The 17,899-nt window shown below is 41.6% G+C and overlaps 1 protein-coding gene across 2 annotated transcripts in view; it reads left to right on the top strand.

The window, feature by feature from the left end:
• Positions 1 to 17,899, top strand: part of cc2d2a (coiled-coil and C2 domain containing 2A) — a 128,520-nt gene that overhangs the window by 57,350 nt on the left and 53,271 nt on the right. For both annotated transcript variants that reach the window (XM_028801796.2, XM_051928676.1), the window contains exon 24: positions 3,583 to 3,675. In XM_028801796.2, coding sequence (XP_028657629.2) covers positions 3,583 to 3,675 — 93 coding nt within the window. The remainder of the gene's footprint in view (positions 1 to 3,582; positions 3,676 to 17,899) is intronic.

The following is a 17,899-nucleotide window of genomic DNA, read 5'->3' as shown; positions in this document are numbered from 1 at the left end:
CAACTGACGGTCCTGGCATGTAGGGCAACTGAAATGCTTCAAATAAATGATCAATCAAAGGACGTAGCTTGAACAAGTGGTCGCGGTTTGGATCTTTCTTATCTGGCTCGTTTCTGTTGTCATTCAAATGAAAGAATTTCAGCAGCAAAGAGAATCGGTTACGTGTCATGACAGCTGCAAAAATAGGTGTTGCATACATAGGATCTGTAGACCAGTACATCTCAATATCTGGTTTTCTGATTATTCCCATCAACATCAAAATCCCAATGAATTTTTTCATTTCGTTTTCATCAGTGTCAAACCAAGCACGAACACGGGAATGTGGAGGTAAATTGGGATTTTTCTCAATAAACTGTGCTGCATACAGATTTGTCTGATGAACAAAATGTCTGATCAAATCAGGTGACACAAACAGCTCATAAAACTGCTCAGCAGTGTAATTGTTTACATCAACAATAAAGCCACACGTTTCCTCAAACGAATGCAGAAAAGGTAGTTCACCACGGGCAGCAGCCCAGCTGAGATGCTGGGGATACACCCACTCAGCGCCGTCATCCGATGCGTCTTCATTCACAATATCATGCAGCGCACGTTGCTGCTCATCACTGTCACTAAAATCTTCTTCAGAACTGCTACAATCATGATCAGAACTGTCCAAAATCGCCTGCAAAGCCTCACTTGAAGTCAGTTTACGTTTCGCCATATTCACAGCTGTTACATGCGAATCACGTCACATGACCGGCCAAAACAACCACAGACTTGTCGAAATACAACGTAGTAATAATACCCACGCCAAACCGTCAGTTATACTACTTGCCAGGCATTCATATAACCACAGGCAAATGTGCCGGATAATTCCGGCAGTATGGCGTTAGCATTAAAACAGCGGTGCCGGATATATCCGGCAGAGGGCGGTGAAGGGGTTAAACTCCATACAGACACATAGTGGACCAAAATTTGAACCCAAGCTCATCAAGCTATGAGGCATCAGCAAAAAAAAACTTGTGCTACCTTAAAGTTGGTGTTATGTTTTGAACTGAATATTTTTATTTATAGTAATGTATTTTTTGATTTCTGAACCTGTGACTGCAGCCTTTTCTATTGTAACCAGTTTTATTATCACTGACCTGTTTATTTAATTTCAGTTCTTTCTTAAATAAGTCTTTCTTCAGCATTTTTTCTGTGCTCAGATAGACATCTAATGTGTGTTTTAAATTTGTTGACTAAAATAAAATTTATCTATCTATATTAATAAAAGGCAAAGCCCTCACTGACTCACTCATCACTAATTCTCCAACTTCCCGTGTAGGTAGAAGGCTGAAATTTGGCAGGCTCATTCCTTACAGGTTACTTACAAAAGTTAAGCAGGTTTCATTTCGAAATTCTACGCATAACGGTCGACAATGTCCGCCTTGTTAAACTTTCTTATTTATGGCGCCATCTTCACGAAATGTGGTAGGCGGCTTCCCTGCGCTAACCGAAACCAATGTACGCACTTATTTCGGTGGTATGACACCACTGTCGGCCGCCATATTGAACTTTCCAACGGTCTTTGTTACTTATGGGCCCATCTTCAAGAAATTTGGTACGCGGGTTCCCAATGCTAACTGAATCCTACTTACGTACATATATACGGCCATAGCCTGCAGCTCGGTTGCCGTGTGAGGCGGCGTTGGGTCCCCCATCCTATATAAGGCCATCCGTCGCTCCGGTCTCTTCATTCCCTTCCTAGCTTCGCCACGGTATTCATGTCTCCCTGCTGATAACTGCAGCCTTTTTATTTAATCCACGGCTTCTCCGCTGTTTTATTGTTCGTTTATTACGATTATAGTTATTGTGTAGGTATTTTAGACTTAGTTTACATTGTTCATGTACCCATTTCCTTTATCTTTCCAACCGTACCACCATTAACATGTCTATCGAGGTGATCACCATCGATCAAAGAACTGTCACTTACCGAGTGGTTTCCATGCCCGGAGATGGTGCCTGCCTTTTCCATTCTCTGTGTTACATATTGCACGGCCATATCAGGCTCACTCTTGATATCTGGAGGAACATTGTGTCTTATGTATTGAATGACTGGGACAGGTTCAAGGTGTGGACTGATGACGGTACAGGAGATAATTATACTACACAGGAGCACTATAAGAGTGAAATGCATAAGCCCTTCACCTATGGTTCTGCATGTGAGTTTGATGGCTGCCGCTGAATTGTTCGGTTGTCGCTTTCAAGTGTACCGAAATGGCCAAATATTTTACACCTTTGGACTACTGCCAATGCCTCTTAAACATCTTAGATTCACAGGTGACGATTTGAGTAGTGGACACTTTGATGTTTATGAATGTTTCAACTCTCAAAAGCTGGATGCGAAGTTATCAATGAAACCGGTTGTATACTTACAATGCTTGACAGATGCCGAATGTCACTTCAACGCAACAAGTCCTGCAAATACTAACGTAATTGAAACAAACCATGAAACTCAAACCGATTATGACAGCAGCAATCCAAGCTGTGAGAAAACAGTAAAAAGGAGGCGTGTCAGACGTCGTGGTACATTTTCTGATGCAGCTAGACGGAAACAACTTCGTGACGCTGCCGCCAAATACTCACAAGCAAATCCACAAGTTAATAGAGACGCTGCCGCTAAATACTCGTAGGCAAATCCACAAGTTAATAGAGCTTCTGTTTCTAGGTACGATCCCAATAATGAAAAGCGGCTCATACGAAAACAACAGGTTTGGCTCAAAAAAGCAGATTGTGGATTTGCATGCGACCCAAACATACATTATGAATCTGACAAAACAGTTCACATTGGATCCATGGATGTTCACTGTGAGTATTGTCAAGCTCATAGGTGGAAATGCGAGTCTCCTGGTTTGTGCTGTAATGGTGGTAAAGTCTCTCTCACTCCTTTACATAAGCTTGCTTCGCCACTGCGAAGTGCGGGTATTTTGCTAGTCTGTCAATAAAGCATAGTAACATTGGTAAAAATCCTGTTAAAAGTAGTGTCTGTATTGACACAATAAAATCAGAAACAGGAAGATAACGTAATGCTCAGTTAAGATAAGTGTGCAAAAACCTGTTGGCCTAAGTTTTTCCCATTTGGCCAATTTATGAGGTTACTATTTTGAAGTATTTATTAATGTGTTTAATATCTTAGTTAGTTTACTTGTGACTAACAACATTTTTCTGTGTCTACATTATAACTGCATTTCATTTCAGATTCATAGATTATTGATATGTTGAATCTTCCCGGTTTTTTTTTCTTGGTTAAGGAAGATATGAACAGATGCTTAATAGGCATAGTTTGTTAGGAGTAGTATTATTATTGCTTAACTGTAATCATACTTAAAAACTAGGCTTTCCAGAAATTAAATGTATGGTTTTATTTATTGTGTGTGTACAGTATATACATATATTTTGTAATTGTGTCATACACTGTAAAATAAGCAGCCAAATTAATATCATATCTCATTTTCTTTAAAGTTTTATTAATGTTCTTTACTGGTTCATTGGGAACCTTTCTAAATATATGTATTTACATATATTTATATATTTGCTTTTTTTTTTTCATATCTGAAGGAATACGAAAAGAGACTGAGTGAGAGCGAAACTCTAGACACAAAGGACTATTTAGATGCCCATAGAGCTTTGGTGGCGAAGTATTTGCAAAAGGTAAAACCTTTATTTCATAGGTAGAGCAAGGTTAAAATAAAATGACTGTACTTACAGAACATGCTGTATTTTGTGTAGTTACTCTAGAATCTCACTACATTCATTATGAAGAAATTACTCCTTTTTTCTGTCTGTTTTGCAATTTTTACTGTACATTTCAGCTTTGTAGTGTTTTTAATCACCTCTGTACATAGCTTACAAGAAGAGACATTTAAAAAAATAATGATATATATATTATATTATATATATAATATACTATATATATATATATATATATATATATAAAATATATATATATATAAAATATACTATATATATATATATATATATATATATATATATATATATATATATATATATATATATATATGTATTATTTGCCATTTATATAGACACAGATAATAAATTAATCAAATAATTTTATCTCTTACCCTATGTTCGGCACCTTTCCTTTTTATTTGCAAGTGTGAATGTCTCTTAACTAGCATTCCCCCTCTTGAGCATGTTCCTGTAAAGCCTGCTTCACCGACTCTGTCTTTATTTTCAAGGTGCCGTTTTTTCACGACTGGTCCGGTTTTATACTTGCCGTCTTTGAGGCCAACTCTCTCAGCATGCCTCATGTGCCTCTACTCCTCCTTATGCGTCTGACACTTTCTCTTTCATTGCGTCACCAAAGTTAAACTAACCAATCACACTAAATTGAAACTTTCCAAATAGATTGCTCTGAGGGACTGGACACATAGATGTTAGTGTATTTTATATAGTAGATGATTTATCGTTATTATTAGTTTTATGTATTTATATATTTGTATAGCAGCATACAACAACCTTGTATCTACACACTGAATTTTACAAAAGATCACATTTAGCAGCTAAATGTAGTGGATAAATCAAAAAATAATAATAATAATAATACATTTTATTTATATAGCGCCTTTCCCATGCTCAAGGCACTTACAGAATAAATAAAGAATGGCAGAATATACAGTATATAGCATTGTACAAACCAGATAAATAAATAAAGAAGATTAAGACAGTAAATTCTGAAAAAAAAACAGACAACATAATTGATGGTCTAGCACACACATACAGGTTACATTAGCATCTTGACAGAGAAGTAAACTGAGAGAAAGGTAATAAAGTCGAGTAGAGCTAAAAGCCTTCCTGAACAGATGAGTTTTGGGTTGTTTTTTAAAAGAATTCATGGAGTCAGCTGACCTGATTAATTTTGGTAGGTCATTCCAGAGTCTGGGCGCTATACAGCTGAAGGCCCTGTCACCCATGGAGTGTAGATTAGTGAGGGGCACAACAAGATTACCAGAATCAGAGGACCTTAGTGGGCGGGCAGGCACATAGTGATGGAGAAGGTCACTGATGTAGTTTGGTGCGAGGTTATTTAAAGCTTTGTAGGTTATTAGTAGGATTTTATATTCGATTCTGTAGGACACAGGGAGCCAGTGAAGACGGAGCAGGATGGGTGTGATGTGCTCGCTGCTGCTGGTTCGAGTAAGGACTCTTGCAGCTGAGTTTTGAATAAGCTGGAGCTGTGATATAAGATTAGAAGGGGGCACCTGCCAGTAGGGAATTACAATAATCGATGCGGGATGTGATAAAAGCATGGACAAGTTTCTCAGCATTAGAGAAGGAGAGGAAGGAGCGAACACGGGATATGTTACGGAGATGAAAGTAAGAAAGTTTCTTAATGTGATTTATGTGGGCGGAATAAGTGAGGGAGGAATCAAAAATGACACCAAGATTTTTTACAGTAGAGGCAGGTCTGATGAGATCACTGCCAAGATGGACTGGGAAGGAGCTCATTTTATTAAGTTGCATTTTAGTCCCAATTTGCAGGAGTTCAGTTTTATTGCAATTTAATTTTAAAGAGTTCTGCTCCATCCAGGTTTTAATTTCACTAAGGCAGGTTGTGAGCTGAGAAAGCTCTGATGAAGTTCCACTTTTAACATTGAAGTGGAGCTGAGTATCATCTGCATAAAAATGATAACCCAGTCCATAACTACGGATAATATGGCCAAGGGGAAGCATATAAATACAGAAAAGCAGAGGACCGAGGACAGAGCCCTGAGGGACTCCTTGTGTGACTGGCGCTGAGCTGGATCTGCTGTTGCCAAGACTAACAAACTCTTGCCTATCAGTCAGATAGGACTTGAACCACTGGAGGGCAGTGCCAGAGATACCCAGCATGTTCTCCATTCTGGACAGTAGGATGTCATGTCTAACAGTGTCAAATGCTGCACTGAGGTCTAACAGAATTAATATGCTAGTTTGTCCAGAGTCTGCTGCCATAAGCAAATCATTGGTTACCCGTTGCAGAGCAGTTTCACAGCTGTGCCGCGCCCTGAAACCAGACTGAAAGGGTTCCATCAAATTATTAGAGGTTAGGTAATCGGTGAGTTGGGAAGCTACAACACGCTCAAGAACTTTTGACAGGAAAGGTAAGTGGGAAATAGGCCGGAAATTGTTAAGATTGTCAGCATCAAGGCCAGACTTTTTTAACATTGGGGTTACAGAAGCAATTTAAAAAGTGAGCGGCACAGAGCCAGTGTCAAGGGATGAGTTTATTATTGTTGTAACAGTCGGGATTATGGCATGAAGGCAGGATTTAAGTAGTGTGGTGGGGATGGGGTCCAGTACACAAGTAGTCGGCCTCATCTTACAAAGCAGGTTATTAACAAACGCAGATGTGACTGGTGAGAACTTAGAGAAGGAGCTGGATGGAGTGGGAAAACAGGGAGAGATATAAACAGATGATGTATTTATGTTAGTTGAATTATTTAGATCTTTAATTTTGTTACGGAAAAAGTGGAGGAATTCCTCACAGACTTCAGTAGAAGAGGTAGTTGGACCAGATGCGTGTTCGAGTAGTTTATTAACTACAGAGAACAAAACCCTTGGGTTATCATGGCCACTTTCTATTATTCTGCCATAATGGGTGTTCTTGGCAGAAGTTAGTGCTTCTCTGTAAGCTCTTTGGTGGTCAGAGAAAGCCTGGATGTGCACGGTGAGGCCAGTCTTACGTGACATTCTCTCAAGGCGTCGGCCAGCTGCTTTCATAGATCGCAATTCTGAGTTATACCAAGGAGCTGAGCGTTTAAAGGAAACCTCCTTATGTTTTAAAGGAGCTGTTTTATCTAATACTGAGTGAAGGGCTGTGTTATAGTGGTGAACAAAACTATCTAGTGTTGATGGAATAGGTGCAGACAGTAAAAGATCAGAAATGGATCCAGAAAGGATAGAGGGACAGATATTTTTAAGGTTTCTGTAAGAAATTTGTCGTTTACAGGTAAGAGGTGGGAGAGGTAATGAGACAGTGAAAAATACTGCTTTATGGTCAGAGAGTCCCAAATCAGTGCTGTAAATGTTGGCAACAGATAGTCCAGAAGTGCAGATCAGGTCCAATATATGACCACCAGAATGGGTTGGAAAATCAACATGTTGTGTCAAGTCAAAACAGTCCAGTAAGGACAGGAATTCATTTCTCAGTTTAGATGTGGGGGTGTCAATATGGATGTTGAAATCACCAAGAAGGATAATTCTCTGAGAGTAAGAGCTTAGGTGGGTCAAAAGTTCAATCAGATCGGATAAGAAGGATGCATTGTATTTTGGGGGACGATAAAGAACAATGAGTGAGACAGGACCTGATTCCGTTATTAGTTTAAGAGCCAGGCACTCAAAAGACAATGGGCAGTCAATTGGGATTCTTTTAACGTTTAAGTCTTCTCTGAAAATTACTGCAAGCCCGCCGCCTTGTCTTGAGCTGCGAGGCTCTGAGTGGAAAGTGAAACCAATTGGAGTCGCCTCTGTGAGACACGCAAATTCGTTTGGTTTTTGCCAAGTCTCCGTTAGACACAGAATATTAAGTTTGGTGTCAGTGATGAGTTCTGACAACACCAATGCTTTGCCATTAAGAGACCTCGAGTTAAACAGTGCAATATTACATAATGAGGCTTCTTTCTGCACAGAGCCGCAATCAGGGTTTATTTCCACATAATGCAAATTTGGCACACTGACAATTCTATTTCCAGGGTCACAAGAAGCACTAAGTGCTCTGACTGTTGTATAGCAAGAGCCATTAGTCATCTGAGTAAAGGGAAAGGTCTAGTTACAATTGAGGCACACCACACAAAGAAGTGCAATGCTCAAGTAGGATGGTGCTATGGGGAGAGTATCATATGATGCCAAGCAAATATTGCTTTGTCAGTTTTTACAAGTAGGGTGACTGTTCTTCTCAAACTAAATTCAGGGTGTAATTTTTTTTAATTTGTTAGTTCCTTGATACAGTTTCTAAAATGTCTCTTTCAGAGCACACACCTGTTCATTTCAGTCACATTAACACAACTCCCAATATTTCGAAGGTTATCATCCCAGTCATCCAGCATCCTCTTGTCCCTGGTGATGCACTTCTTTTCCACAAGCATTTGCTAGTCTCTGGTAATAGCCATGCCTTTATCTAGGTTATCTGTTCTCTGTAGCAGCCTGTGTCTTTTTCTGGCACATACCACCCAAATTGCCCAAAGGCTGTACTCTTATTCAGTTAAGGGTTGTGGACTAATAGACACAACAAAATAAGAAAAAAGTGAGTCACAGGAAAACAAACTAAACAAAACAAATTAAGTAAAAAGGAAAAAAAAAACAATTAGGCACTGTGACATTTATTCTAAACAAAAGATTAATTTTATACATCTATTGTTTTACTGCTAATTTGTTGGTTTTATTTTTATTCTTTGATTTTTTTTATTGTGGATTGTTGGTAAAGTTGCTTTATTACACTAATTGTATTATACTCACTGAAATTTTTTTACTCCATTGCTGTTAGGAATTATCCAGTGTGCAGCTTTGTAAATTGTATGACCTATTTTCCCTACATATTTATGATAACTGGCTGTACCCTCACTGTTTTCATGCCACCTGGTGATTTTTGCCTTCTCAGATAATGTGCTTCAGTTGCTGTTTATATTGTTAGTAGAAAGCTTTTTGTTAATGTTCAAATTCTGCGCCTGCATTTAACAAGTGTCTCAGAGTAGGAAAATGGTCCTAACTGGCTCAAAAATCTCAGTGTTATCAATTTTCCTAATTTAGGAAAGTACTTCCAATTTCACCAGGATTTAGGAAAACTTGTGAGCTATCCTAACTCGCTAAAAGCTGCCAGCAAGATGGTGTTTAGGCAAAGATCATCAATCACATTTTGGGAAGGTTGAATGTTTTGGAAACACTAGACAACATCCATCCATCCATTATCCAACCCGCTGAATCCGAACACAGGGTCACGGGGGTCTGCCGGAGCCAATCCCAGCCAACACAGGGCACAAGGCAGGAACCAACCCTGGGCAGGGTGCCAACCCACCACAGGACACACACAAACACACACACACCAAGCACACACTAGGGCCAATTTAGAATCACCAATCCACCTAACCTGCATGTCTTTGGACTGTGGGAGGAAACCGGAGCGCCCGGAGGAAACCCACGCAGACACGGGGAGAACATGCAAACTCCACGCAGGGTGGACCCGGGAAGCAAACCCGGGTCTCCTAACTGCGAGGCAGCAGCGCTACCACTGCGCCACCGTGCCGCACTAGACAACAATGAACTCCTAAAAAGATGTTGATTTAACAGAGATGAAATAATAATCGTAACAAATCTTATATGTCATGTGAATAACCCTTGTGCTGTCAGCTGAAATGAAAGTGTAAGTTATGTTATGTTTTTTAGCCATGAGGAACATTCAGCTTTGCAATAGTGATGATTTTGGACAACCAACTACTTCTCAAACTGTGCACCAAACTTTGTATGCCCTTACAATGCATGACGTAATACACAGATATATGCATTTTCCCACCACTTCACGTGAGGTATTGTTGAATAGGCTGCATTCATGCGAATCATTGTAGATGAGTGTGCATGTGTGAATTACAAGCAGTATCATAGTATCAGTACACAGGTTGTCAAGGATACAAACTGCATTGTAGTAGCCAGTATATTATCTTGAAGGTAGGTGGTTTGGATGGGTGACTGACTGTGAAATCTCAGAGTTATGTCCCTTTGAATATAATTATTAGCCTTAAAGTTAGTATCAGAAGACTACAAAATGTCATCATGATTTCCAAGGAACCTACAAAACACCTTCATAAGTGACATTTTTCAGCTCTGTGGTAGCCATGCAGTTGTGATGTCATTCTTTCTCAAATATGAACTCCTAATTCTCGCTGGGAGTAGGGGTAGATAACTACAGCACTTCTTGTGTCCAGTTCTGGGATAGGACAAATTTTTATCCTTCTCAGACTTTCAGAGCAATTCTGAGACACTTGATAAATATGAACAATGGTCTCAGAATTTTGATTCACCCATCAGGTTGTTACCCAAGCCCAGCCTATGCAGTTTCTGGCCTCACCTCTGATTCATCAATTATCTATTTCTCAAATCCAAAAACATAAACTTACATAATACTCGTTCCCACTTCAAAGCAAAAATAAATATTGGAGACACTGTGTTTTGGCTTTGTATAATTCATAAGATGTGTGACTGAAAAGGAAACAAAAAACAACTATTTTACAGATTTCTCTCTTTAATAGATTTATAGATATAGGCAATTCTTTATGTGAGATGTAATTGAGAATAAACGACATACGTATTGTGTACCAAATACCAAATATAATGTATATACAGATTTATACATTATATACAGTGTACACTGTAATTATAATTATGTACAGCAGGCATGTCAAACTCACTACCATTGGTGGGCCGCTTCGACTGCCATACGTGCGTCAGCGGGCCGCACTGTAACAAATACCATTATCTATATATATAATTCACTAAGCCAGAAGATAAGTAGCCAACCATGGAAAGCACGCCGGAAGGGGCGTGGATTCACTAAGCCACCGACAAGTAAGACACCCATGGCGCACGCAGGAAGGAGCCACGCCCACCAACTCTAAGACCATTGGATGCGACGACAACTCGCAGAGCCACGCCCACCAACTCGGACGCGACGCCTCGGAAAACATGCCGTCATTTCTATTTGTCTGTGCCACAGTCCAAATGCAGCTCTGAGCCACGTTAACTTTTCATTAGTCAACCTCAGTGGAACCAGAGAGAGACAGAGGCACACACAGGCAGCGCGAGAGAGAGAGCCACGCACACACAGGCAGCGTGACAGAGAGACAGAGGCACAGACAGGCAGCCCGAGAGAGAGCCGCGCACACACAGGCAGCGCCACAGAGAGACAGAGGCACACACACAGGCAGCGCGACAGAGAGAGCCGCGCAATCCTTTAAAACTGAGGTTAAAACACAATGAAGGAAGCAGTCTTTAACACTAGAATTACCAGAGCCTACGAAAAAACTCGTAAATCCGTCCCACCTTAAATCGCGTCTTAAATCCGTTTGCACCTCTCCGCCAGAGTCCTTTGTCATCTAAATGTGCTGATAAACAAAAACTACTAGCAGCCAGCTATTCCATCCCCCCACCGACTTAGAATGAACTTCTCCTAGCTCAAGCCTTGCCTTGATTTGATTACCTGGGATTGAAATGGAGTTTTACAGTGGAAATAATTCTAGCGTTATTTGGAATACACGCATTTCATGTGTGTTCCATTTCTATAGTAGGCTGTGCAAACACATTTTTAAAACAGAAACGTTTTTCATATTCTAATAGTAAATGACAAAATGTAGGCATAAACTATATAACGTATGAAGCCTGAAGTCCATATATCAAAGAAACACTTTCACAAAAGGTACAAATAAGAGAACACGTGCGCTTTTCTTCAAAAAAAATATAACTGCACAAAAAAAAAGCCGCATTAGCATGCGACATTGACACTCTTACTACAACCGTCGCGGTGGCGTAATGGTATCAGCTCCTGACTGGGGATCAGAGGGTGGCGAGTTCGATCCCGCACAGCTCCACTTCGAGAAATGAACTGCTCTCATTCTTACAATTTTAGAATAACAACATAAATTTGATTTCAGTCTGTAACAGCCGGTGTAACTTATGATACTGGTAAAGGTTAGCTTTTTTTTTTTTTTTTTTTAATTCACTTTTCATTCTCGCGCTATAGGTCTGCAGTGTATCACGATGCATACTACCGCCCCCCCCCCTCCCCCCCCCCCAAAAGGGTTCTGACACACAAACGCTGGCGAAGCTGCCTTCTTCGTATCTCACCGTCACTTGAAATCAGCAGTTCTTAGCTGCTTATCAATCCATACAACCCCATCTGACACAGCTGTTTTCACATAAATAAAAGTGTACTTTTATTCAAGACTATAACCGAAGAATAAAGAAAGCAAGTTACAGTTGGTGGTTGATACGACAGCGTGCGTGGTGCAATGCTAAGAACTGCTGATTTCCGATTCCGTGCTATATAAAATCATCACATTCAAATATTAACAGTTCCCACACACCCAAGGTCCGCCATTCCTACATTTACGACATGTGTACTTGTTGCAGTGTACACACCTCTCTGTGCTATGGTTCCTATTACAGTGAATGAGCACCTGACACTGTACTTTCTTCCCTGGGGGAAGCTGAGGTCTTAGAACGGAAGTTTGTTGATGCTGTATCTTCTTTTCTTTTTCCATCGCCTTTTCCTGTAAGAAGCGACGACGAAGTTCCTCTGCAAGGTGAGCCATGAACACTCTTCTTTTCTCAGTGGACCCCGTGCATGCCTTATACAGTACGTGTGCGTTCATCGCTGCTAGGTCAAGGATGTTGTAGAACACAGCAACCGGCCACCTGCGTGTTCCTGTTCGCACTGAATAAGCACGCGCCTTCTGGTCCATGATGTCAACGCCACACTGGGGGAAAAAAGAAAGACAAATATATGTGACATTTTGAAGAAATCATTTTATCACCAGAATAGCACCAGAATACTTTGTCACACTAATATTTTTTTCATTAGCATACCTTCATGTGGTTGTAGTCTGTGACCGTGTTTGGTTTTTTTTTTTTATCTTGCCCAATCTCCACATCATGGTGCATTGTGCTGAGAATGCAGACAGACTTCTTCTTTTTGGGCACATACACTGTCAGCATGGCACTGGGAGATCTAAACACCAGCGTGGAGAATTGTTCGTGTACTGAACTGCCTTTAGCTGCAGGTGGAAGTTCACGTCGCACTTTATTCATGGTGCCAAGCAGAGTTGTGTTGCAGCAGTCTATTAGCCAGCGAAAGTGACGTGAAGTGACGTTGTTACGGTTCTGCCTTTGTCCAGAAATGGCTCCATAAGCTTTATGACCACAGACTCGGAAAGTCTTTCTCCCGTGGGACAACTGGCATCTTTTCCTAAATAAGGAGTGGCATTGCACATGTACTTTGTCTCCAAATCTGCCGCAATCCAAAACTTGATGCCAAATTTGTCAGGCTTGCTCGCAATGTACTGTAAGAAAGGACAACGGACCTTGGTTGGAAACAGTTGCTCATCAACCGTAATATGCTGCCCTGGGTTGTAACTCAGAACACAGTTCTCAACAAAACGTTGCCAGATGTCCGAAATCGCAGCAAATCTGTTGTTTTTCACACGTTCTGCACGGGTGTCTTTGTTGTCAAAGCGCAAATGCCGCATGATAGTCTGATATCGGTGCCGGGGCATCGTATCTTTGATTGCCGGTACAACAAATAGTTCTGACCAGGCATCAGCCACAGCACCAACTGTAGTCATCGCTGCTCTTGTCAAAAGAATGGAGATAAATGCCATCAGTTCAGAGAGGGAGAGGCTCCAGCTGGGGTCTGCTCTGTGACCTTCGTGCACTGTGCAATCTCTGATTGTCAACAACATACCTATGTCGATCAAACACAAGAAGCTCTGCAGTCGACTGGTTACTTTACGCTGTAGGAAGATAAGTAAATAAATAAAGGTAAATACGTAAACAACATTCGATGCATCTTTTATATAAGTAACATAAAAATGTTTTTCATATACAGACCATCAAAAAACATTATTGAAAGCAGGACTTAGCATGATACCTTGGCGAGCTCCGTAGGTCCGGCTGCTTCGCTGAAGGACATGTGTGTGACAGATCGAGTGGCAGGACGACGCCCAACTTCTTGCTGTATCCAAATGGTGCCATCTTTTGCCTTTATGCCTGGTGCAGCTGTGCTGTTCTTATGTTGAACTGGACGTTTCTTGCGGGGAGGGCTTCTGTTCTCTTTGTCTGATATAGAATCCTCATCTGGGCTCTCCTCTGTGTCTGTCTCATCGTCTTCCTCGATATCGAAAATAAGTTCCTCGCCACCGTCTGAGTCGCAATCGTCCATTTCTTGCAGCAGAGCCAAAGCCTCCGAAGGGGACAACCTCCTCTTTAGTGACAGAGCTGTGGCCATTGCGGTGTCTGTTTGCTCAAAATAATAATCAAGCACAACTGATTCACCTATGTTTGTGTGTCAGGTTTTATCTCGCCACATCAGAGAATTCCACATCTGAGAATTCCTTGCAATTTGCAGCTCCATTCATTATCTCAAAACACCACGCAACATCAAAGTAATTCCCAGTTATGTCCACCACTCACACCCACGCCCATAACCATACAGAGGTGATTCATTCAAGTTTATGTGTCAGCTGTTTATCCCGCCACATCTGAGAGTTCCCTGTAAATTGCAGCTCTATTCAGTATCTCAAAACACCACACACATTCACAGTAATTCCCAGTTATGTCCACCACTCGCACCCACGCCCACATTCCACATCAGAGAATTTCCACTTCCAGCATAAATTCACACCTGATCTGACGCTGTTCGTTTTCAAATAATATTGTTAATATTTGAATGTGATGATTTTATATAGCACGGAATCGGAAATCAGCAGTTCTTAGCATTGCACCACGCACGCTGTCGTATCAACCACCAACTGTAACTTGCTTTCTTTATTCTTCGGTTATAGTCTTGAATAAAAGTACACTTTTATTTATGTGAAAACAGCTGTGTCAGATGGGGTTGTATGGATTGATAAGCAGCTAAGAACTGCTGATTTCAAGTGACGGTGAGATACGAAGAAGGCAGCTTCGCCAGCGTTTGTGTGTCAGAACCCTTTTGGGGGGGGAGGGGGGGGGCGGTAGTATGCATCGTGATACACTGCAGACCTATAGCGCGAGAATGAAAAGTGAATAAAAAAAAAAAAAAGCTAACCTTTACCAGTATCATAAGTTACACCGGCTGTTACAGACTGAAATCAAATTTATGTTGTTATTCTAAAATTGTAAGAATGAGAGCAGTTCATTTCTCGAAGTGGAGCCGTGCGGGATCGAACTCGCCACCCTCTGATCCCCAGGGGGGGGCTGGGGAGGCTCGAGTGCTGCTGAGAGAGAGAGGGGGGGATGGGGAGGCTCGCCGTGCTGCTGAGAGAGAGAGAGGGGGGGGGGGGCTGGGGAGGCTCGCATGCTGCTGAGACAGAGAGGGGGGGGGGGGCTGAGGAGGCTCGTGTGCTGCTGAGAGAGAGAGAGATAGGGGGGCTGGGGAGGCTCCCGTGCTGCTGAGAGAGGGGGGGGGGGGCTGGGGAGGCTCTGTGCTGCTGAGAGAGAGAGAGGGGGGGCTGGGGAGGCTCGCGTGCTGCTGAGAGAGAGAGGGGGGGCTGGGGAGGCTCGTGTGCTGCTGAGAGAGAGAGGGGGGAGGCTCGCATGCTGCTGAGAGAGAGAGAGAAGGGGGATGGGGAGGCTTGTGTGCTGCTGAGAGAGAGGGGGGGGCTGGGGAGGCTCGCGTGCTGCTGAGAGAAAGAGAGAGAGAGAGAGAGGGGGGGGCTGGGGAGGCTCCCGTGCTGCTGAGAGAGAGAGACAGGGGGGGGGGGGGGCTGGGGAGGCTCCCGTGCTGCTGAGAGAGAGAGAGAGCATGCAGCTGAGCAGGGAGCCTGGGTGTTTGTGTCAGTGTTATTCAATGTTTTTACTATTACACTGTGCATTCTACGGTGTAATGATTAACTATATTTGTGCTTAAAAATCTTTAAAAAAATATATTTACATACAGTTCGTATGGTCAGGAATGGATTAATTGTATTTACATACAATCCTATGGGGGAAATTGCTTCGGTTCACGACCAAATCGGTTTACGACCAGAGGTTTGGAACGAATTATGGTCGTGAACCGAGGTTCCACTGTATATTGACTCTAGAAAACATGATCAGCAAGTCTTTGATAGGCTGCAACAAAATGATGAAAGAACGGGCACATTTTTTTCTCACAAGCTGGGTGGGTGGGTGTTAGTTAGTTAATTAGTTACTCGAAGGATTTCAAGATTTAATATGCACAAGCGGTAACCCTGCAAAAGCAGCCCAAACCAGAAAAGACGGCTGGCAAAAAGTGGCTGACAAATTAAACGCGTGTGCATTGTACTTACTGAAAGCGGCGCTACAGATTTTGCAAATGTTAATTTTTTCCCTCTGCTTAAAAAACATGATTATGCGGCATATACTACGCCGCGGGTTGGTATGCAGCGTGTAAAACAGTTTGTTTGTCGCGGATAATTTGCCTTTTACTTTAACACGAAGACAATTTCCGGTTAGATTTGCCTTTGCGATGACAATTGATAAGGCACAGGGCCAAACTTTCAAAAAGATATGCATGTATCTGCCAAAACCAGTTTTCAGTCACGGACAGTTGTATGTTGCTCTCTCCAGAGTTCCATCTTTTCATTCACTTACTGGTATGCCTGCAGGAACACATGCAGCGAGCGAGAGAGAGCGAGCGACACACTCACGCATACAGGCACGCGAGAGAGAGAGCGCTGGACGCATAAGAATAATAATACTTCATTACATTGATATACCAGTGTTTTTAGTATTCAAAGTGCTATCCACACAGGGAGAAACCGGGAAGTGAACCCAAAATCTTTCACAGTCTCCTTACTGCAAAACAGTAGCACTACCATTGCGCTACAAGGCAGTTAAAGAATGCACCAGCCTCGATTTTGTTTTCACTTCTGTTTACAGCGATCGGATCGTAGCGTGCATTGTTGCAATGTTACTTTTCTTGGTGGCTTATTACATTACGGATGTTTCACATGTTAATTTTTTTCCCTGTGCTTAAAAGACATTAAAAAAGTGTTTCTCAACTGTGACTCCGGAACAACTCAATACGCAAGCTATATTAAGCGTCAACAACGAAGACTCGCTACACCTTAATGAACAAGTGCTGAAACTTATCCCTACCGACGAAGTAACTTACAGCAGCGTGGCCTCCATCGTCACAGACGATCCCGCTTTCAGTCACGGACAATTGTATGTTGCTGTCTCCAGAGGTTTATCTTTTCATTCACTCACAGTGGTATCCACAAACCCACTCCATTTGGACAACTGTGTCGTTCAGCAAGTGTTCACCCATCAATACATAATTATGCGGCATATGTTACGCCGCGGGTTGGCTAGTACTATTATACAAAGTTACTGTAGCTTTCCTTCCAATACTGAAAACTTTAAAAAATGTAACACTTAAAGTTTAAAGAAAAGCAATTTTTTTCCATACAATCTCCGTACAACAGCGTACAATTAGAGTCTTTGCCTCTTAGCTAGGTCCTTATATTATTATATTCATTGCTTATATTGGAGTCTTACAGTGTGAGATCTATTTCTTTTGTCCCGACACTTGGCATCTCTTGTTAGTAACCAGTTTGTCAATATCAGGCTTGAAATCTTGTGCAGCTGCAACTTTTATGAGGGATGAATGGTGCTCGACGGTAAGTCTTGAGCAATGTGGGGTTTTGGTAGCTTTCATTAACAAAAACAATTGCTCATAAAGGTAAGTGCTTCGGAACATAGACAGTACTCTCGATGCTAACTTATGGATCTGCACATATGAGGGTGGCAGGTAAGAATGCAAGCCTGGCACACCAACTTCGTTGTATTTTGCCTTCAGAATAGAATCTTGACTGCAGTTCAATCAATTCCATTTGGATATTCTCAGGTGCATTCTCAACGTTGTAAGAGTATGGTGACGTAAACTGCGCAAAGTCCTATTCGTGTGAACTGAAATTATGAAAACGCTCACTGAATTCATTGCTCAGTAATTCAAGTTGGAAAACAAATCCTCCAAAAATCAAATTTTACTTTACTAAGTTTACTTCAAAGTTTATGTTATAAAATAAACCGATATGCAAAAAGCCCCCTGACCTACACTAATTTTGCAAACTCAAAATCACAAAAATTTGTTAATAAATAACTCACTAACTTCTCGCGTTCACTTCAGATCTTCAGCTGTAGTCTGCACTAACTGTTCATTACAATA

This window comes from Erpetoichthys calabaricus, chromosome 5 (genome assembly GCF_900747795.2).
Source record: "Erpetoichthys calabaricus chromosome 5, fErpCal1.3, whole genome shotgun sequence".
NCBI lineage: Eukaryota > Metazoa > Chordata > Cladistia > Polypteriformes > Polypteridae > Erpetoichthys > Erpetoichthys calabaricus.
This window is presented reverse-complemented; position numbering and strand designations above follow the sequence as displayed.